The sequence below is a fragment of the Podarcis vaucheri genome, assembly GCF_965113315.1.
Source record: "Podarcis vaucheri genome assembly, chromosome: 7".
Classification (NCBI taxonomy): domain Eukaryota; kingdom Metazoa; phylum Chordata; class Lepidosauria; order Squamata; family Lacertidae; genus Podarcis; species Podarcis vaucheri.
The window spans coordinates 535,824-558,100 of NC_138765.1; the positions used below are offsets into that span (position 1 = coordinate 535,824).

Genomic DNA, 22,277 nt, shown 5'->3' on the forward strand with positions numbered 1-22,277 from the left:
AATAAATATGGAAACATGATTAAAATCAAAAATATACACCCCAAGTCTCTGGCTGTTACATCATTGTGATGGGTCAAGTGTCTCAGGCAGCATTCTTTGCGGCTTACACAGCTCAGACTCTTTGCCCTCAAATCCTTTAACCTGGCAACCCCATTTTCCTCCAGAAGCAGAAGGTCCAGTCACCTGGCTCTGGGTTGGTGGCACAGAGCTCCCAGCTTTGATCTTCGTAACCTGAAAGGATGGCAATTGGAAGACCTTCCGGATGGTGTTTTTGATCAGCTGAGCCCGGAGCAGGGGGTGTATGCATGGTCTCAAGGCACTGAGAAGAGAAAGAAGGGGAGAGGAAAGGATCAGCACCCAGCAGTCCATAAACCTGGTGAAGAAATATGTACTGTGCCTGGCCGTACTTACGTCAGGCGAGTGATGTTTTCCATTGCCTGGTGCAGGATGGTGAGTGATGCCACTGGCTCCTCTTTGATAACCTCCTGTGGTGGGGAAGCACACAGCATGTCAGGGACCTGGAGGCGCCATCCCTGCCGCCGCCACCACACCAAGCCCTGAGGTGTGCTCTCTATCCAGCCCACTTGACAACTTCTTTGCAATTGGCAAGTGGGTCCTCCTAGAGGAGAAGAGTGGGCTTCCTGGATCTGGGAATAAGACCCCTTTTTCTCCTGGGCAGAGCTCTACCCCATAAGAAGAGCAGAAGACCAGCCTTCGGGACCAGGCCAAGGGCCCATCTAGTCCAGGGAGCAGACCATGAGCCCAAGAGCCCTCTCCCCGCCTGCGGCTTCCAGCAACTATATGCAGAAACATGGCTTCCTTCCTCTGTGGAGGTCGAACATAGCAATCATGGCTGGGAGCCCTCGACAGCCCTCTCCTCCGGGGAGAACCTAGCCTCTTTTCCTTAGGCGCTGGTGACAGCCTGCTGAGGTTGCCACAATGGAGGGCTGCCTTTCAAGAGGGTTTGGAAACTTCAGCTGGAGCAGAATGTGACCACCCAGAAATGGTTTGGGGCCAGATGGTCAGAACATGCAACCCAGAGCTAGACCTACACAGCTATTTCTAAGAAAAAATGCTCTGAAAAGAAACCCCAGGAGATTCCCCCTCTTTTTTTCTTTTTCTTTCTACTCACTATGATGCAGAAGGTGAGCTCCTCTTTGTGGGGGAAGGTGACATGTCCCACAGTCGATTGCACAAGCGCCTGGGTTATTAGAGTTGCTGCCTTCATAAAGCTCTTCTTCAAATCCTCGTTCTGAAAGGAGAAGGGATTTTATAAAATTGAGTTTCAATCAAAATCACAGGGAAACATAAAGCCACACTGACCCTAACCCTAATTCTAATCCTTACCCTAACCCTAACCCAGAAATGGTCTTGTTAGATAGTTAAATTCATGTTGAATTGCTGTTTTAGGGTTTCTTTTAAAAAAGTCTGGAAAGAATTAATCCATTTTGCATTACTTTCTATGGGAAAGCGTGCCTTGGTTTGGAACACTTTGGTTTCAGAATGGATCAAGTTTGAGAACCAAGGTACCACTGTAATGCCCCATCTGGTCCTAAGGGTGGAGCCAGTATACACCCCAGTCTACCAGCCTTCGGTGGATGAAGCCAAAGACCCTGCCCTAGGGCACAGTCTGAAGGCAATGTGGTGCAAGGTCTGCTCAGTGCCTGGATGGTGACCACGGGGGAAATGGTTGCACACCTCCTGGAGTAATATGACAGGAGAAAGGCAGGATGTACCGTATTTTTTCATGTATAAGACACCCCCTATTAGGGGGGACTCCCAATTAAGAAAATGGGGGGGGGATTGCCCAGAGTTGCTGAGCTTTTGGAAGGGAGGATTACCCACAGTTGTTCAGCTATTTGGGTGGAGGGGATTCCAAAAATTGCTCACCCGCTGGACCTATGCTGCCACTTACACACGTCACAAAACCCACCTATTGTCTGTCCCTCGCCGGCAGAAACTGCCAATCGCCTTCCCAATTTCCGCAGTGACAGCCAGTCAACACCACCCCTTGCCGCAGCCACCAATAACACGCACAATAGCCACTGACTATCTCCGGCTTGCAGCGGCAACCAAACCCATGTCCCCCCTATGCACTATCTGTGTATAAGATGACCCTCATTTTTAAACATCATTTTTTAATAATAATAAAAAACACCTTGTCTTATACACGGAAAAGTATGGTATAGCTGAGAGAACAAACAACAGGAGTCCGTGTGATAATCAGAGCCATACCTTCCTGCTGTTCTGGAATTGGAAGAGGAGCTCCTGTGTTATTAGGTCTATGAAAAGGGGGAGCTCATCCTGCCGTGCCCCAAATGCCATTTGCCCGCAGCAAAGGATGGCGGTGATACTGGCATTGGTCTCGCTAGTATTCTGGAGGGAAAGAATGGGGAAAGTGAGTTTGGGAACCTTAAGTGCAATTGGAGACAAATCACCATTTAGTTGGGACCTTTTAGCAGCTGGGAAAATATTAGTAGTCAGTAAGTTGTTGTGCGAAAGGTGGAGGGCACAAGGAGAAGGGGACGGCAGAGGACGAGATGGCTGGACAGTGTTCTCGAAGCTACCAGCCATGAGTTTGACCAAGCTGCGGGAGGCAGTGGAAGACAGGAGTGCCTGGCGTGCTCTGGTCCAGGGGGTCACGAAGAGGCGGACACGACTAAACGACTAAGCAACAACAACAAGTTGTTGTGCAGACTTACAAATTTTGTATTTTTTTTTCCTCCAGGAAACTCAAACTGCTGGCAAGCCAGGGCTCCCCCATCCTATATATGTGCATCGGGTTCTTCCTGCCTAAATGTAGAGCCTGACATTTGACCCTACTGAATTTCATTTTGTTAGTTTGGGCCCAGTTCTCCAATCTGTTAAGGTTATCTTGAATCCCGATTCTGTCTTCTGTGGCATTGGCTACCCTTCCCAGTTTGGCGTCATCTGCAAATTTGATGAGCATCCCCTCAATTCCTTCATCCAAGTCATTTATTTTTTAAAAAACGTGGAACAACAACGGGCCCAGGACAGAACCCTGTGACACCCCACTGGTCAATTTTTTCCCAGGATGACGAGGAACCATGAAGGTGTTCTCTTTGGGTTTGGTCAGTCAACCAGGGAGAAAGTACAGGACAGTGTAGGGTAGACTGGCCACTGGTGCTCTTTTCCATGGGAGCTGCTTTTTTAAAATTAAAATGAACTGGGTGGATCTGCTCATCTTCTCCATAGTGAGGGTTGGGAAATTTCCTTGGTCATTTCCCAACTCACAGCAAAAATCCAGGGGTACCACACTCCTGGGTTTCATTTCTCTTGGATGGCAGAGCACAAGAGAGTTCAGAGGGCATCAACATAGGTTGGCCTCTAGCTCCCATCAGCCTCAGCCAGCATGGCCAGTGGTCAGGAGGGATGGGAGTTGCAGTCTGTAGCATCTGAAGGGCACCATTTTGGTTACCTCTGTGATAAACTATGGTTTATTATTGTGTGAATGAGCCTTGGACTCATCGGCTCCTGCTCCCTTCTCCTCTAGCACAGTTGCAAAAAGGAGACCGGAAGCTTGAGGGAAGTTAACTGAAAGTGGAAGGAAAAGGTTCTGATCCCCTTCCAGCTGGGTTGGAGAATTGGAGAGTCGGGGGCACATGACCCCAAGGCCCCCTCAGGTTATGGAACTGTTAGATCCGCACGCAGTTACTATGCCTTTGTAATAATTTGCTTAATTGACAAATATATGGAGGTGAACACAGAGAGTGACACTCAACTATGCTTTGCTTCAAGTAGACCTGTTGAAATGAATGGGCCTAACTTAGTCATCTTCATTAAATTCAATGGGTCTACTCTAGAACATAGTTGAATGGGGCCAGCAGGCACTCCCGTAAGCAGAAGAACCCTTGCACGAGAGCAAATTTGGCAGCTGCCCTGCCCCGGGATGCAGCTGAAACCTCTCCCCTCTTTCTCTCTGCCTCTCCCAGCCTGCCGACTGCCTTCTCTCTTGGTTTCTGCTCCCTCCCCTCAGTTGGAGTGGTGTCCCCTCTTCCAAACTCTAAGAGGTTCTTCATTCAAAGCTTTCTGACAGCACAACACTCTCCCTTGGGAGGTTGTGGACTCTCCGTTGGAGGTTGGATGGCCATCTCTCAGGGATGCTTGAGCTGAGATTCCTGCATTGGAGCGGGTTGGACTAGATGACCCTTGGGGTCCCCCATTAGCTTCCACTATTGAGGAAATGCCAACCAACCATCTGACAACCAACCTAAAAACATGGGCCAGTGTACTTTTGTATTGCATGTACTCTGGGGATGACCAATGGTTTCTAACGATTCCGTTTGACTGACTGACTGAGCCAAGGGATCAGATCAGATCTAGCATCTGGAGCCACAGAGACAGGACTGCTGGAGCCCACTTCAGAAGGATGACTGAGACATACCCACAGAGGAAGTTGTCTGGCTTCCATACTGAGAGGATGAGCAGATCTAATTGCCTTTTTGGAATGGTAAGGATCCCATCCCTTGAAAAAGAGCATATTTGGAAATGGGGCAGGATTTGTTCTTCTCCAACACAGCTCTGTTTTCCTAGATCAGAGGAACCCAGAGGCTGCTTCACATGCTTTGGTGTGGATGTAAATAGCTGCTAAGGATCCAATTTGCCAGGACCTTCGTCTAACCATTGGCCATGCTGTCAGGGGCTGATGGGAGTTCCAATTCAAAACACACGGATGGGGAAGGGGCACCAGGCTGGGGATGGCTGACCTACACTCTTGCTATGCTCCTTCCTCACTTACCTCAGACGTCTCAGTCTTCCTTTCAATGGCAGCGCGGCCAAAATCCCGCACTGCCCTCAGCACCTGGGAAATATGTGTGCTTGAAGCCACACCAATAGCCTCAGAAATTCCCTAGAGAGAATGAGGCACGTCAAACATGTCGTTTTCTTGATTGCAATTAGTGATAATAATAATAAATTTTATTTATATCCCACCCTCCCCAGCCAAAGCCGGGCTCAGGGCGGCTAACAACAATAAAATAGTACAACATTCTAAAAACATTTCATTATAAAAATTAATTAAAATCAATTAAAATGAAATTGATGGCAACCATTAAGCTAAGCTGATCATGAGGGATGGAGGATCAATGTGATTCTGTAAGCAGATTGCTGCAAAATGTGGGGAACCAAATTTAAGAGTGGGGAAATGAGACACTTAGAGAACCAATTTGAACAGATTCTTTCATCCTGGATAATAATAGGGGTGGTTTGAAGAACGATATTTCTGTGGATTCTGATGTGAACTGACCAGACCACACCTCCCAGACTCATGTGCAGCTTGCAATGCAAGGATGCCTTGCATTCTGACATTTTCGAATCTTGTGATACAGTTCTTGGCTTCATTAAACACCCAACTACATTAAAATGCATCATTTATACACTGGAAGTATTTGTAATCCACCCCTCACCCAAAGGCGCCAGAGCAGGAATATGCACCATCTAAACCAGGGTGCTCCAATTTCTCATACCAAGTGGGCCACAAGAGTAGTTCAGCACAGAACCTGTGGGGTGCACACTGACTTGTCATGTGGGAGAGGGGAGCAAGGCCAACATTTGACACACACGCCCCGGCCTGCATGCTGCCTTCCCAAAGGTAGGCAGGTGAGGCGCTGGGTTTTGGGAAGGAGGCATGAGGTTCTGGTGGGACCTAGCGCCTTCCCACCTTCTTGCCAAAGGTGGGAAAGAGCTAACTGAGGACTCTAGGACCCTGACAGATCACACCTGCCTCCTTCCCCAAGCCCAGCACCTCCTTACCCAGCTTTGGGAAGGCGGTGCAAGGCCTACAGGTGTGTAGGGGTGCCTCCAAGGTTGCTGAGGGCTGCCAAGAAAGGAATTGAGGGCCACTTGTTGGCTGCTCTGATCGAACCCAAAACTAAACAAATCTGCCCCAGATATGTTGAATGCTGAAAAACTGTTCCTCCTTTGAGGGGGTGACCGGGTGGGCACGAGCAGAGACCAATCCGGAAATCAGGACAGAGGGCTGGTGGGGTCTGTGGGGTAATGTCAGGGACTGGCTGGATGAGTAAGAGTGGGGGACCCTGGATTGTGGTGGTGGGACACTGGGGAGCAGCCTGGGGAGGCGCTTGAAGCAGGAGGGTTCAGAAGGAGGAGGCTCTTCCAGGACACTGCTGGAGGTGGAGAGTCTCCGTGTGAGCGCAGTCCCAGTCCCACACATTCACTCACCTCTCTGTCTGCTTCCTCTTCGAGAGCCAACCTCAGGAGTAAGTGCAGGTACTGGTGGACTGTCTCTGCGCTCCTGGATTCCCGCAGCTTGAGTCCATAATATCTATAGAGGGCATTCTAAGGGTCGGGGAAGGTTTGGGTGAGTCACAGGGAGGAGACCCCACCAGCTACATCAACTGCTTTTGGAAAACCAAAGAATTTCAATTTTAGCATCTGAAAATGTCGGGTAATACTAAATAATAATAATAGATTGCAAGTACTAGGCAATTGTTTTAATGATTTGTATGCAATTTTACACATCTTCTGAATTCCCAAGTCATGTTACAACTCTTTAAAGGTAAAGGTAAAGGGACCCCTGACAATTAAGTCCAGTCGCAAATGACTCTGGGCTTAAAGCTCATCTCGCTTTTGTAGCAGGAACCCCCCACCCCAATCATTCTGTTTGCACAAACTTCACACACACTCACACTCACACACTACATATGCCATATTTCTGTTATAAATTCATAGAAAATCAACCATACATCGGATTTGCACTGTTCCATTTTTTACTCCATGTGACAAGGACTATCAAAGGGGGGTGCTTGGTTTCTGGTCAGCCATAATCCCTTCACCATCCCAGCACATCCACAGGAGCCCTGCCCAGTTGCTATGTCAACCCTGATAATCCCAGACAGAAGACAATCAAAATCACAAAAAACAGTGGATTCACCACAGACTGAAACAAAGGACAATGATCAGATCTTCCCTCTGGGGGCAGGAAACTGCAAACTCCCCATTGTCACCTGGAAAGTACTCATGGGGAGGGGGAAAGGAGGAACCAGCCGGGTGACAGGACACTCAGGTTACCACCACAACTCCTCCCTCAACCCCTCCTTTCTGTAATGTATGCATGATGTCAACCCTTTCTGTAACATATGCATGATGTCAACCCCTCCTTTCTGAAATGTATGCATGATGTTTCTGGGGGTGGGCTTGAGCTAGAGGAGGGGAATTTCAAAAGTTTTTATAAGGTCTTGCAGCCCATTGTTCTGGGTCTTTCCTCTCTCTTGCAAGTGAAGGGAATACCCTGTTGCAACAGTTCAATAAAGGCCAAGCCTACAGGCTGCTGTTTTGCTCCAAGTTATCCTGGTTGGTGTCTTTGTTTTGTCCAAGAGAGCCCTCGGATTTTTCTGTTAACAGTTGGCGACCGCGCTCAGGGACACTTGGTTCTCCTGTAAAGGTGAGAGGGGAGATAGAGGGGATCAGGCGCCACTGGGCAACCTTAGCCCAGAGATCCTTCTTCCTCTCCCTGCCTCCTCTTTGCGGGCGGTAATCAATCGTCACCAAAAGCTCAACCAGGGGAGCAAAGGCGAGGTCAAGCCGGCTAAGGGAAAAGGATCCCGGGATCTGCGGGGGGACATCTTCGAACGTGAGTATGGTTTGAAGTAAATACATTGGGAGGGGGGTGGAAAAGTAACGTCCCCACGACAGCCAGACTTTCCTTCTTTCATTTCTGACGTTACCCTTCGGAGTCGGCCGGGTACGTTCTCTCTCTCCCCTTTTCTCCCCCGATTTTCCCCTTCGGAAAGTGGCCAGGGAAATCGCGGAACTTTTCTGTCTGACGTTATCTCTCGGAGTCGTCTAGAAACGTCAAAACCTTTCCCTTTCTCTCCCCACAAATTCTTACGCGGTGCTTGGCCGGGGAATTGTGGTACCTTTTGCTGTTTTCCGGCGTTACCTCTCGGAGTCGTCCAGGGACGTCTTGATCTCTCTATCCCTTTTCTCCCCCGTTTTCCGTCTTGGAATTGAGTCCGGGAAAGCGTGGCTCTTTACTGTTTTTCTCTGACATCCCTCTCTCGGAGTCGTCCAGAGGAGTCTTTCAAGTATTCTCTTACTCTCCACCTACCCTAACTATGCAAATGAAGCTTCCCCTCCTGCCTGGCGACCTTTGTTAGGGATGACCTGGGTATGTGAGAACGCAAGGTCGTTTGCTCCCCTTTCAAAACTTTGTTTTCTCGGACCCCCAATCTGGCACTGCACAGCGCAGGCGTCCAGTAGCGAGCCCAAACTTAGTCTCAAAGGCTAGGCAGGAGGCTGTTGTGGAGGGTAGAAGGGGCGGTTCACGAAGTGGGGCCCCACACTAGGATTAGTCTTGTGAAGCAGCGCTGAGGAAAAGGAATTTTAGTTTTGTGGCTGAAGTTTTCTCGGGCAAGGAGTCCCGTGGCTGGAGTTTTCTCGGGCAAGGAGTCCCGTGGCTGGAGTTTTCTCGGGCAAGGAGTCCCATGGCTGGAGTTTTCTCGGGCAAGGAGTCCCGTGGCTGAAGTTTTCTCAGGCAAGGAGTCCCGTGGCTGGAGTTTGAGTTCATGTATAAGATTTCTTGAAATGAGTTTGTAGCTTGTAGATATGTAGGAATTGTGTTAGTCAAGCTTACTTTGAGTACTGAAAGGATATTTTTTTCTGTCCCCCCTTTCTTTCCCATTGCCTTTCCTCCCTTGTGTGTGTGTTTCCACTCTTTCTGTCTTTAGCGTACTTCGTTAACGGAAGAAAAAAAAGGCCCAATAATAACATATGAGAGAATGGGAGCTCACTAAACACCCTAGCTGGACTCCTCCTGGCAACAAAGCTTCCATGAAGCCTTTTTGCCCCAGAGAGGATTCTAATATGCCCCTCCAGCTTGTCATCTCCAATTAGAGAAAAAATAGAAATAAAATAAAGGGGCGAAAATGGTCAAGTTTGTGTTGTTAAACTGTAGCCTAGAGCTAGAACATGAAACTGTAAACTTAATGGTGCTCAGAAGGCAGTAGATGTAATAACAGCCCACGCATTAGAGATCTTAGTTTCTCTTAAAAAAAATAAAAATAAAATAAAATAAAATAAATGAATAAGAGATGTACTCAAAGATTCAGGAATATTTCAAGGGTTTGTATTTACATTGGCCTTGGCGTCCACAGACTGTTCTTAAATGCACATAGTTTTAAATTGCAAGCTTGCTTCAAAATTTTAAATCTAAGGAAGCCATGTTGCGCCTTATCAATCTTAAACAAAACAAAATGGAGAATGGAGTGTGCAAATGTTTGTTACTTGAGAGAGGCTCTAAAAGAGTTTTCCTCCCAAGTGGTAAAATCCTGTATACGTGCTACTTGTGTTCTGAAAGGGGATTACCCCACCTCCTTCCTCTAGTTTAAGAGAGGAGGGTGATTTAAGTCTAATGGTAAATGATGTTTTGTTGTAACTTTTGAGAGTACACTTCTGCTCCAGTCTATTTTGGAAGGTGAAGTTACCCTAATGTTTCTGCTGCAAAAGCCTAGTTGAGCCAATTGCTCTCTCAAGCTAAAATGCAGTGTATGTATTTCATTAAACGTATGCCTATAAAAGTATGGTGTTCATTCTAAGAAAAAATATGTGAGTCCAGTTTTAACTTTGATTTGGTTGGACAGAAGAGTTATTGTAAGGCTCCTGATATCAGTCTCTGTAAGACTTCATGGCCTCTTTTGTTAGAAAACGCCCCCCCCCTTGTTTCACTCTGCCTCTTTCAGTTGTTTTCTCCCTTCTTCCTTCTGTGCCAGGTAAATTTACTCCCGAGTAAGCTTCCTTTAAAGGAAACTGCAAAGAGGGGAGGGGGGCAACACTTGTGTATTCCCTTTAAAAAAATCAAATCTAGGGCTGCTTTAACTGTGCTTTATAAGAGATCCTCTCCCTATCTTACGAAAACTGTTCACTTCAATCTTCCTTAAATATCATTTCAAACTCACTCAAACTATCTCAAGATCTGCAAAAAGGGTTCTGTGTAAAGTTATGTACTTTTATTTTCCTTTTCCTTAGTAAATGATATGAGCATAGATGTTTGTTTTCTTTCCCAGCTGTAAATCTGTACTTAAATGTGTATGCCTCTTTGGTAGTACAAATCTTGCTGCGAAATCTTGCTGTGAACCCTATATTTTGGAGGGTTGGACTAGATGACCCCAGGGTCCCCTTTCAACTCTCCCGATTTGTGGCTGTGTGGAAGGACATGTGTCTGCAAGCATTGGAGGGTAATTCTTAAATTCTGGTGTGGTAATGGAGTTGAAATTCAGCCTAGCTTTGCTTTTTAGTTTTAAAAGGTGCAAGATGAAGCCATTATTTTTTGGAGCACAACTGGTAACATCAAGCATTTGGGTGATTACAGTGTTTATCATTTTGTCTACTATTTAAAAAAATCAGACTTCAAAGTCAACTCAAAGTTTCAGCACATACGAATACATAGGCGCCTTGACCATCCATCCTGTAAATAAAGGGCAGTAAAATTTGTCTGCAAATGGTAAGGCTGAAATGACTGAGAATGTTAAAAAATCCTATGAATTCTAACTCTGGCCATTTTTACTCATAAATAAGAGAGCGCTTGATTGTTCCGCGAATGGCCAGAGGGATATTAGCCCTTTCCTGTACATAAAGGAAGCAGTCTCTTTTGCTTGGGCTGAAATTGCTAGTTTTGGTGAATACTTAAATTGCTGAGTTTCTTTTTTTTGTTTAAAATCAAACCCTGTTTTCAAAATCTACTCCTTACCCTTCCCTTCCCTTATTCAAATGGTAATTTAGCCAAAGGATGCAACATTTTCAATAGTATAAAAGGTTTGCTGAGACATGAACTCTGCACATGCACAGAGGCTAGATCAGCTAAAGAAGAGAGAGAGAGGAAGGGGGGAACTGTAAGGGGGGAGAGGAGGTTTCTTCCAAATGTAAAAGAAAACTTGGAACCATTGAGGGAAATCACCCTTAATCTGTCTTTGCTCCAATGGCTACTTAAGACAAAAGGCTAAAAACAACAACAACAACAACAACAACAACAACAAAAAAAAAAAAACTAGCCCATCAAAAATCAAGAGCATCAAAAGTCAAGAGCTTTCCAGGTTCCAAATCTTAACATGCCAAATTCTTTTCACAGGTAAATATCAAAGCATTCCCCCCCTCAATGGGAATTTTAGGAACAGCATTTCCTGACAAGCTTCTCACATGAAATAATTTTCCCTTTTAACAGGATATGTGAACCCCGATAACAAAGTGTTTGTCCCTTTTTCCTCCCACAGCAACTTACTTTCTGTTCTGTGAAACAAGTCTGAATCCCTGCTATATTAGTAACTTCCATCTCTTTGTGGCCTTGACACTTTTTTTAAAGTTACAAATAATCTGTTTTCATTTATTTAATCCGTTTCTCCATGATGTCTATGAAGTTAATCGAAGCACAACCAAACATTGTTTGTGGAATGGTACTTGTTTACCTTTTTGCCTGAGCATTTCTTATTAATTCTGTCATTTTGGCTAGTGCAAGGTACCTGCACAACTTTAAATTGCCATTCATTTTTCTTGGTATTAACTCATTTCACAGTATTCCGCTATTAACATTACAGCTGATGTTGTCACATCATTTGGGAAGCTAAAATGCCAAAACAGATTACTTCAGGTTACTTCAAGTTTCTTATTAATTGCGTGTCTTAGCATTTATTTATTTTTGGTTCCTCATAGGTGATTTTGTGTGTGTGTGTTCTACTTTGGGGACATGTTCATCACATGTTGAAAGTCAATTTCATGAAGTTCTTTTATCAGATAGCACATGGTGAATTTAAAGTTTTCCCCCATGGTTTTCCCATTTTTTTCAGTCTAGCAGTAATCTGTGTGGTTTTGATAATATATTTAATAATAATTCTTTTCTAAATCTGATGTCTTTGTGTCAAGTTTGTTTTCATCTGACTGGTAATCTAATTTTTTGCTTTCCTTTGTATTTTTTAACCTTTGTATTTTTTACAGTTCTCTTTCTATACATGTGAGTAATTTTTATTTTATAATATGAAAAGAACAACAACAACAAAACTAAGTGAAGGAAAGCAAACAAACTTAGCAGATAATAACAGTAATTATGCGGAAATGTGATAATAATATTGAAATGAATAAAATGCTTAATGTACTAAGATTGTTATTATTTGCAGCTTCCCATGGAAACTGGAGGACATCCTTTTTGCCTTTTGCCCCTTCCTTGTCTAACTGTGTTTTTAAGTCCCCAAAACCCTGCCCCCTTACAGGATATCACTTCTACAGATGTGCAATGATGAAAAGCAGCAACAACCCCTCAACTCAGTTCTTCGTCATCACAAGACCTGCAACAAGACACCAGAGTTTTCAAGTGCCCACAGCTATCTCTTTCAAAGGATATAGACTGCCGGGGGAGTGGGCCTGACAAAGGGGGGTGGAGTTGACTTGCAAGGACATCTTTTCACTTGAACCTCAAGCCTCTGTGCTCCAGGATTCAAAAGATACATGCGTAAAAGATCACAATTGTGTCAAGATATGCAACTGATATTTAATTAGTTTGTTTTGTATTACATGTTATTACGTAGGAATGTTGAAATGTGTCTGACAGTGTGTTATTTGTGGGGGGGCTATTTTGTGTGTAATTGTTTTTATGTTTAATGTCTTATTCCTTACACCCCAGTGGAGGATTCTCATACATTTTATGCTTTTTAATAGGTCAGGCTATTATGTAGTCCAATGTTTAGAATTAGATAAATTTATAACCACATTTCGTTGTTCCACCTGGCACTCTGCCAACTTCCCTACCCATTTTAAAATGTGCTAAAACTCGCTTTACCAAAGAGAAGCTGATAAGATACATGAAGGTGCACATGCTTTGGTTTAGCAGGAACAATCCCTTATAGAGTTAAATTGTCTTATTTGGACAAAGTGCCCTTTTAAGAACGGTTTTCCTTTAACAGACTGGTTTGAAAGGTTGAGAACCATGGGCACATAAATTCAAATTGGACTCAGTTTGAATTGGGCAAGTGTATCCAGGCTGCAATTAGCTTTTTGGTCCTTAAAGTGCAAGTGAGCAACTTCCCAGGACTGCAAGACCAGAGCCTGTAATAATAATAAGAAATCCCATGGATTTTGGCCAAGGCAAAGACATTTCTCTCAGGACGTGTCCGAAACCTGTGCCAGCTGTGGTGGGTGCCAGGCTACATGATAAATATGAAAGCCCTAAGTGGATTCACCAGGGATTGCCACTACTGCGACACCATGCCGATGTGAGACCACAGAAGAGCTACCTTGACACCTGAGAACACAAAAACGGCGGGGGGGAAGCAAACTGCACTTTGCAGTCATTAGTGGACCTTCCTGCTAAATGTAAAGCATAGACCACTATTGAGAAAATATTTCTTCCAAGGTGCTAGAATACCACAAGTAACTGAGCAACAAAATATTAATTTACGTGATATCCTATGTCTAACTATGTGCACTGTTACACCATTATATTTCTATGCAAATATCCTTAAAGTAGCATGATATCCAAGTCCCTTTCAGGTTCACATGGACACACACATCTGGGACGGAGAATACCAGGTTATTATTTACCACCTTAAATTGTGCGGAGAAAAGGATTGCAAAGTAGCCACCTTTGCAATCTTATCTCCGAAGGGGGGAACTGTAGCAGGAACCCCCCACCCCAATCATTCTGTTTGCACAAACTTCACACACACTCACACACTACATACGCCATATTTCTGTTATAAATTCATAGAAAATCAACCATACATCGGATTTGCACTGTTCCATTTTTTTTACTCCATGTGACAAGGACTATCAAAGGGGGTGGCTTGGTTTCTGGTCAGCCATAATCCCTTCACCATCCCAGCACATCCACAGGAGCCCTGCCCAGTTGCTATGTCAACCCTGATAATCCCAGACAGAAGACAATCAAAATCACAAAGAACAGTGGATTCACCACAGACTGAAACAAAGGACAATGATCAGATCTTCCCTCTGGGGACAGGAAACTGCAAACTCCCCATTGTCACCTGGAAAGTACTCATGGGGAGGGGGAAAGGAGGAACCAGCCGGGTGACAGGACACTCAGGTTACCACCACAACTCCTCCCTCAACCCCTCCTTTCTGAAATGTATGCATGATGTTTCTGGGGGTGGGCTTGAGCTAGAGGAGGGGAATTTCAAAAGTTTTTATAAGGTCTTGCAGCCCATTGTTCTGGGTCTTTCCTCTCTCTTGCGAGTGAGGGGAACACCCTGTTGCAACAGTTCAATAAAGGCCAAGCCTACAGGCTGCTGTTTTGCTCCAAGTTATCCTGGTTGGTGTCTTTGTTTTTTGTCCAAGGGAGCCCTCGGATTTTTCCGTTAACACTTTAAGGCCGAGGGAGCCGGCATTTGTCCGCTTCTGCAGACAGTTTTTCCAGGTCATGTGGCCAGCATGACTAAGTCGCTTCTGGTGAAACCAGAGCAGCACACGGAAATGCCGTTTACCTTCCAGCCGGAGCAGTACTGGCTTCGGCTGGGGAGGGATTGCATATAAATATATTATTATTATTATTATTATTATTATTATTATTTATTTATTTATTTATTTATTTATTTACTTGCACTATGTGCTTTTGAACTGCTAGGTGGGCAGGAGCTTGGACCGAACAACGGGAGCTCACCCCATCGCAGGGATTCGAACCGCCAACCTTCCGATCGGCAAGCCCAAGCAGCACAGTGGTTTAACCCACAGCGCCATCCGCGTCCCTATTACAACTCTTTAGTATTCCTCATTTGGGGAATTTGAAAGTTGACAAGTTCAGCATGTCCTAATTGCTCTTCCTCCACTGTTGGAGGCAGGAATGCTTCTGAATGAAGAAAAAAACATGCAACATTTCCTGGGGTCCAAGTCACCCCACCAAATCAAGTTCATGGATTGGTTCTTCTTCCGGTCTACAGATCCTGCACTGATCGTCTTCTCTGCTTCCCCAAGTTTGCCTGGTCCTCTTTTCAAGCCCCCCCAGACTGGCGGTTACCACTCCTTCTCACCAGCGGAAAGTCGTCTCCTGCATGTGCAAATAGGACCTTCCTCCAAGCTGGGCTCCCAATAGTTCAGGCCTAGGCAAACACAGCCCTCCAGCTGTTTGGGGACTCCAATGCCCATCACCCCTGACCTGCTGGTCCTGTTAGCTAGGGATGATGGGAGCTGTAGTCCCAAAGCAGCTGGAGGGCCAGGTTTGCCTTTGTCTGTGATAGTTAATGGCAGTTCCCCTCAACCTGAACCCTTCTACATGCTCCCACCAGCCCCAGGCAGCATATGGTCCAGAACATTTAGAGGGCACCAGGTTGGGAAATCCTGGTTCACGCTGCGCAACATCAGACCAGGGTGGATAAAAATCAATGACCCATTATTTTTTTTAATGGATTTCTTTGATTTAAATCACATTTTTTTAAAAAATTAAATTGGATTTCTAAAATAAAATGCTTTTAGAGGAAAAATCTTTCGGAATATATTTTTCTATTTAAGTTGCATTATAGTCCAGAGGCTATTCACTGGGAAGTAAGGATTTATTTTAAGTTTTTCATATATGCTAAAATTTAGTCTAAGAATTTTTTTTTAAAAAAATGTTTAACTACATCATGGATATATAAGCTATAATGTTATTGTTTTAGTTAAATAAATTGTTTAAATTCTTATTAAGGAAATGATTATTTTTCTCCTTCCAATAAGGTACAGCAGAAAAGTTGTCCAAATATACAATGGTACCTCAGGTTAAGAACTTAATTCGTCCCGGAGATCTGCTCTTAACCTGAAACTGTTCTTAACCTGAAGCACCACTGTTAGAGGTATCGGTTGGTTGCTTGAGAGCAATCAGGCAAGATGGCTCAAGAGTCTGTTTTCAAGCTTTCTTCTTAGTGATCAAAACTTTTAGAATGCAGAGCGCCTCTATTCCGTGTCTTGCTCATTCACGGGCAGAATCTGAGAGTGGGCGGCCCTTCAACCTTCCCCAGCAATTTCTTGGCGCCCAGTCTGCGCCTCCCCTCTCTGCGCGGAAGCCTACTGCACAAGGAAGGCTTGGGTAATGGGGGACCCCCCTCCTCCCCGCTTTGCTCAGGCAAGGTGTCCAGGCACCGCCTTGCCTCCTCCGACCCCTGCATCTCCTCTCCTTCCTCCGCTGAGGAACTGCTGCTTCCCACCATCTTTGGGGGCTCTCTGTAATCCACCCGGCTTTTCCCCTCTCGCCCCTGAGCCGATGGCAGTTCTTAACCCGAGGTACTATTTCTGGGTTAGCGGAGTCGGTAACCTGAAGCGTCTGTACACAGTTAACTTATTATACCCCACAATAATTTCATAATTATCTGTCTATGCATTTCTAACAGTATAACCAAATCAGTAGTAAAAACTACTCTGGAAATTTATTATTCCCAAAATGAAACCTTCATCTGGTTGTAAATATTAAGATTATACAAGCAAGAATGTAAAAATATGTTTTAAATTGATTTGATTTCAATCAAATCCACCCTGCATCACACACACCTGGGGAGATGTCTGGAGGTGTTGGAGGATGGTGTCCAAAATCTCCTTTTCATCCATCCTCTCCATAGCTTCTGGGATTGTTCTTCCTCCCCCCAGCATTTTCTTACCCATCCACAGGAACTTGAAGTTTTCATCAGAGAGTTCTTCAGAAAGAAAGAGAGAGAGGGGTGAGTAAATGAGGCGGATGAGAGGGAAAGGTACCGTATTTTTCCATGTATAACACGCCCCCATATATAAGATGCTCCATATTTTTGGGCACTCAAAATTTGGAAATGGGGGCAGATTGCCAAGACTTGTTAAGCTTTTTTGGGGAGGGGTTGCCCAGAGTGGTTGAGTTTTATTTGGGGGGAGGGAGCCATTAATCAAATTGCACAGTTGCAGGCATCAACCACCAAGTCACCTATCGTCTGCCAGTCGACAACAGCAGCCCTTTCCACAGCAAAGAAATCACGGCTGGGAATCTGCTCCTGGCAGCTACAACCAAGCGCCCGTCCCCCCTCAGCACTCCCCCTGTAGAAGAGGAGCCCCAATTTGACACTTGATTTGGGGGGTAAAAAACCTCGTCTTATACACGAGAAAAGACGGCAAGTTCTTTCTCAGGGGGCTTCTCGCCTGTTGCAATGAGCGGGTGCATGCCATATCTGAACAGGGATCATAGAACTGTAGCGTCTGAAGGGACCTGCGGGGTCACCTAGTCCAACCCCCAGCAATGCAGAACAGGGGCAGCCACCCGGAAGTCCCTGCTCCATGTTACACGCCTCATAACAAGGAGGGGTGGGGTGGGGGGGACTTGCACCCAGACATCAAGGAAACCAAGAGAGACCCCAGCCTTGTATCATAATAATAATAATTTATTATTATTATTATTTATACCCCGCCCATCTGGCTGAATTTCCCCAGCCACTCTGGGCGGCTCCCAATCAAGTATTATAAACAATACAGCGTTAAATGTTAAAAACTTCCCTAAACAGGGCTGCCTTCAGATGTCTTTTAAAGATAGGATAACTACTTATTTCCTGCACATCTGAAGGGAGGGTATTCCACAGGGTGGGCACCACTACCGAGAAGGCCCTCTGTCTGGTTCCCTGTAACCTTACTTCTCGCAATGAGGGAACCGCCAGAAGGCCCTCGGAGCTGGAACTCAGTGTCTGGGCTGAACGATGGGAGTGGAGACGCTCCTTCAGGTATACAGGACCGAGGCTGTTTGGGGCTTTAACACTTTGAATCATGCTCGGAAACATACTGGGAGCCAATGCAGATCTCTCAGAACCAGTGTTATGTGGTCCCGGCGGCCGCTCCCAGTCACCAGCCTAGCTGCCACATTCTGGATTAATTGCAGTTTCTGGGTCACCGTCAAACGTAGCCCCACGTAGAGCACGTTGCAGTAGTCCAAGCGGGAGATGACTAGAGCATGCACCACTCTGGCGAGACAGTCCGCAGGCAGGTAGGGTCTCAGCCTGCGTACCAGGTGGAGCTGGTAGACAGCTGCCCAGGATACAGAATTAACCTGCGCCTCCATGGACAGCTGTGAGTCCAAAGTGACTCCCAGGCTGTGCACCTGGACCTTCAGGGGCACAGCTACCCCGTTCAGGACCAGGGAATCCCCTACACCCACCCGCTCCCTGTCCCCAAAAAACAGTACTTCTGTCTTGTCAGGATTCAACCTCAATCTGTTAGCCGCCATCCATCCTCCAACCGCCTCCAGGCACTCACACAGGACCTTCACCGCCTTCACTGGTTCTGATTTAAAGGAGAGGTAGAGCTGGGTGTCATCTGCATACTGATGAACACCCAGCCCAAACCCCCTGATGATCTCTCCCAGCGGCTTCATATAGATATTAAAAAGCATGGGGGAGAGGACAGAACCCTGAGGCACCCCATAAGTGAGAGCCCAGGGGTCTGAACACTCATCCCCCCCCCCCACTTTCTGAACACGGCCCAGGAGGAAGGAGCAGAACCACTGTATGACAGTGCCCCCAGCTCCCAGCCCCTCTAGACGGTGCAGAAGGATGTTATGGTCGATGGTGTCAAAGGCCGCTGAGAGATCCAGCAGAACTAGGAAACAGCTCTCACCTTTGTCCCTAGCCCGCCGGAGATCATCAACCAGCGCAACCAAGGCAGTTTCAGTCCCATGGTGAGGCCTGAATCCCGATTGGAAGGGATCCAAATGGTCTGCATCCTCCAGGCATGCTTGGAGTTGTCTGGCAACCACCCGCTCAATCACCGTGCCCAAGAATGGCAGATTTGAGACTGGGCGATAGTTGGCCAAATTGGCCGGGTCTAAAGATTTTTTTTTTAAGAAGCGGTTTAATGACCGCCTCTTTCAGTGGGTCTGGGAAGGCTCCCTCACAGAGAGAAGCATTCACCACCCCATGAAGCCCATCGCCCAGCCCTTCCCAGCTCGCTTTTATAAGCCAGGATGGGCAAGGATCAAGGAGACAGGTGGTTGGTTTCACTCATCCAAGCAGCCTGTCCACATCCTCGGAGGTAACAGATTGGAATTGATCCCATGTAACAGGACTAGACAGAACTCTAGCACTCTCCCGCCCCGGCCCTGCTCCCACGGTGGAGTCTACCTCCTTCTGAATCTGAGCGATTTTATCTGCAAAAAACTTTGCAAAAGCATTGCAGATCTTGGGGTCCCTACCAGGCCCCGGTGGTACAGGTGGTTCCGATAGATTGCGAACCACCTGAAAAAGTCTCCTGCTGCTGTTTTGTGCAGATGCAATGGAGGCAGCGAAGAAGGCCCTCTTTGCTGTCGCCATTGCCACTTGGTAGGCTCGACGTTGAGCTCTAGCCCGTGTCCAGTCTGATTCAGAGTGAGTTTTCTGCCACCGGCGCACTAGCCGTCTCAACGATTGTTTCATCACCCTCAGCTCCGGGAAAAACCACAGGGCTGTCCGGGCTCCATGCAATCGGAGAGGGCGCTTCGGAGCCAGACAGTCAATAGCCCTGGTTAACTCCGCATTCCAAGGGGCCACCAGGGAATCAGCCGAGAGGCCATCAACTTGGGATAAAACATCCCCTACCACTCTCTGGAAACCAGTTGGATGCATTAAGTAGCGGGGTCGGACCATCCGAATCGGTCCCACCTCCCTGCAGAGGGGAAGGGTCGCGGAGAAGTCCAGTTGTGCCAGGAAGTGATCTGACCATGGCACTTCTTTTGTTAGTGTCAGATCACCAACATCCGTAGAGGTAAACACCAAGTCTAAGGCCAAGGGGAACCCAAAAGGGATCTGGTTCTGCCTACTCACCTGGGAACGCTGGCCCAGAGTCCGCAAGGCTCTTCTTTTTTGAGGGCCGCTGCTGGCTTGGGTCTTGCTTGCTGGGCAGGGACAAGGGCCGCTGCTGTCTTGAGTCTTCCCTGCTTGGGTCTTGCCTGCTGTCTTGCCTGCTTGCCTGCTGAAAAGTGCTGGTCTGGGGCTGCCCCAGCCCTGGCAAGACTAGGGGTCTGGCCTCTGCCGCCCTGGCCTCTGCCGCTGATGGCGTAGGCTTTGCCAATGGCGGCAGTAGGGCATCGGCCTCTTCCTCAAGTGAGGGGTAGATCTTGTTTTTGGGTGCAACTTGATTTTTCCTCCTGCCCTCTGTGGCTGATGTTGAAGGCTTCGCCAATGGCGGCAGTAGGGCATCGGCCTCTTCCTCAATTGAGGGGTAGATCTTGTTTTTGGGTGCAACTTGATTTTTCCTCCTGCCCTCTGTGGCTGATGTTGAAGGCTTCGCCAATGGCGGCAGTAGGGCATCGGCCTCTTCCTCAATTGAGGGGTAGATCTTGTTTTTGGGTGCAACTTGATTTTTCCTCCTGCCCTCTGTGGCTGATGTTGAAGGCTTCGCCAATGGCGGCAGTAGGGCATTGGCCTCTTCCTCAAGTGAGGGATAGATCTTGTTTTTCTTTTTTCTTTTTAGAAAAAAAGGCATCCTGCAAGATGCAAAAAGATTAGGAATTATTGGGAAATGATATATATATATAATGAATTGAAAAAACTGTGTAAAAAGACTTTTGTTAAGAAACCAGAAGCATTCCTTCTAGGAATTTTAGACCAAGATGTAAAAAAAGAAAACTGGGAATTATTTATGTATGCAACAACAGCGGCAAGAATTTTATTAGCACAAACTTGGAAGACAGAAGAAATACCCACGAAAGAACAATGGCAAGGGAAACTTATGGAATATGCAGAACTGGCAAAACTAACAGAAAAATTACATGAAAAGGACAACAAAGACTTTAAAAGAGAATGGGAACCATTTACAACATATATGAAGAGGCAACATAAAGAAATGGACTCATTGGCAGGGTTTGAGTGAACAATCACAACTGTCTACAACAAAAAATAAGACTATATGTATTGAGGAAATTTTGGGGAAACATCAAATACGCAAGGTGAACAATAGGGAAATAAAACAAATGTGAGTATGAGGGAAGTCCAGGGGAGGAGGGTCGAAATATGAAAAATTGTTAAAGATATAGTGTTAGAAGTAGAATCCATGGAAAAATCAATAAAAAATTATTTTTAAAAAATAAATAGAATCTCTGGATAAGAAATTGTCATTTTTAGGTAATCTGTTAAGACTGGAATATGATATTCCAGTTTTGATTGCTGGAAATTTAGCAATTGGGAAATATTACCCTGGATATTGATTCTGGGAATGATTCAAAGTATTTGGTATGGTATTTTTATTTGTAAACATTGAAATGAGGAAGTCTTTTTACTCAGAGTGAGAAGGATGACCAAATATTTGACAGACCTGGAAATAGCAAGCTCATGTAGATCCAAGGGGGGAGGAAGTGGATACCGTGGAAGAATATTGTAAAATTTGTGGAGGAAAATGATCTGACATGATCTACTATTGCAGCCTGGTTATCTCTTCCTAATTCTGGGTGCTGTGTTTTATTATCTTCAATATCTCTTGTGAAAAGGTCTTTTAATGTACGGTCAGTAAAAGCCTGGATGTAAGGCCTGCCTTTTGTGTGAATAGTTTTGTTTTAGTTTTCTCATTATGGGTGGATCCCAGGACAGACTAGGTCTGGCTGAAGGTCTGCCCTGAAACCTTGCTGGAAGGATCTCCCCTTGCTGGGCCACTTTGCAGGAGTCGACTCCTGCAAGCGGCTTGTCTTGTGTGCGGGTGGAGGTGCGCTGCCTGCAGAAGTGGACCCTGGGACTAGCTACCTGGGAAACCTCTGTGCCTGAGGACGCCACAACTCCTGTAGCCTTTTCAGGCTTTGCCCTCGGGTGGGAAGAGCACTGCACCCGAGAGAGGGAAAGGGGAGCCAAACAGGCACTCAAGGGATAATGTCAGAGAAAAAGCTTTATTTCTACCATCCGGGGTTGGTAGAAGGAGCTAGAGTGATAACTTCACAAACAAGCACGAGTTCACAGCCATTTGCACAGAGCATATATTCCCCCCCCTCAGTTCCCTCCCCCTTCTCCCCCTCCTCAGGAGTCTTGCCTCATGAGTTTCCCTGAGCATGAACAGAAAGCTCTTTTTTAAAAAAAAAATAATAATTGTCAGGGGTTCAGGAGCAGAGGCGAGGGCAAGGGAGGAAACAGAGAGCGAGGGGGAGGAGGCAGAAGAAAAGATGAGTGATGACGACGACCCGAGATCTCCGAGTCTTTCCAGTGAATCAGAAGATTCACAAAAAGGAGCACCAGTGGCCAGGGCAAGGGGGGAGACTAGGGGGACACCCCAGGAAGATAGAGCCAGAGGGGACTCAGAGGGGAGCAGTTGGAAATCGGGACCAGCGTCACCGCCAGAGAGCAGGGAAGAGGAAGGGCGCCAGGGATCAA

General features: G+C 46.2%; 1 protein-coding gene across 1 annotated transcript in view; it reads right to left on the reverse strand.

The window, feature by feature from the left end:
* LOC309536890 (maestro heat-like repeat-containing protein family member 7) overlaps positions 1-19,823 on the reverse strand; it is a 36,912-nt gene extending 17,089 nt beyond the window's left edge. The window contains exons 1-5 of the mRNA XM_082231278.1: positions 19,749-19,823; positions 16,495-16,637; positions 6,202-6,318; positions 412-485; positions 184-319 (exon numbers count right to left, since the gene is read on the reverse strand). Of these exons, the coding sequence (XP_082087404.1) occupies positions 184-319; positions 412-485; positions 6,202-6,318; positions 16,495-16,605 (438 nt within the window). The 5' untranslated portion in view covers positions 16,606-16,637; positions 19,749-19,823. The remainder of the gene's footprint in view (positions 1-183; positions 320-411; positions 486-6,201; positions 6,319-16,494; positions 16,638-19,748) is intronic.
* Between the last annotated feature and the right edge of the window lie 2,454 nt (positions 19,824-22,277).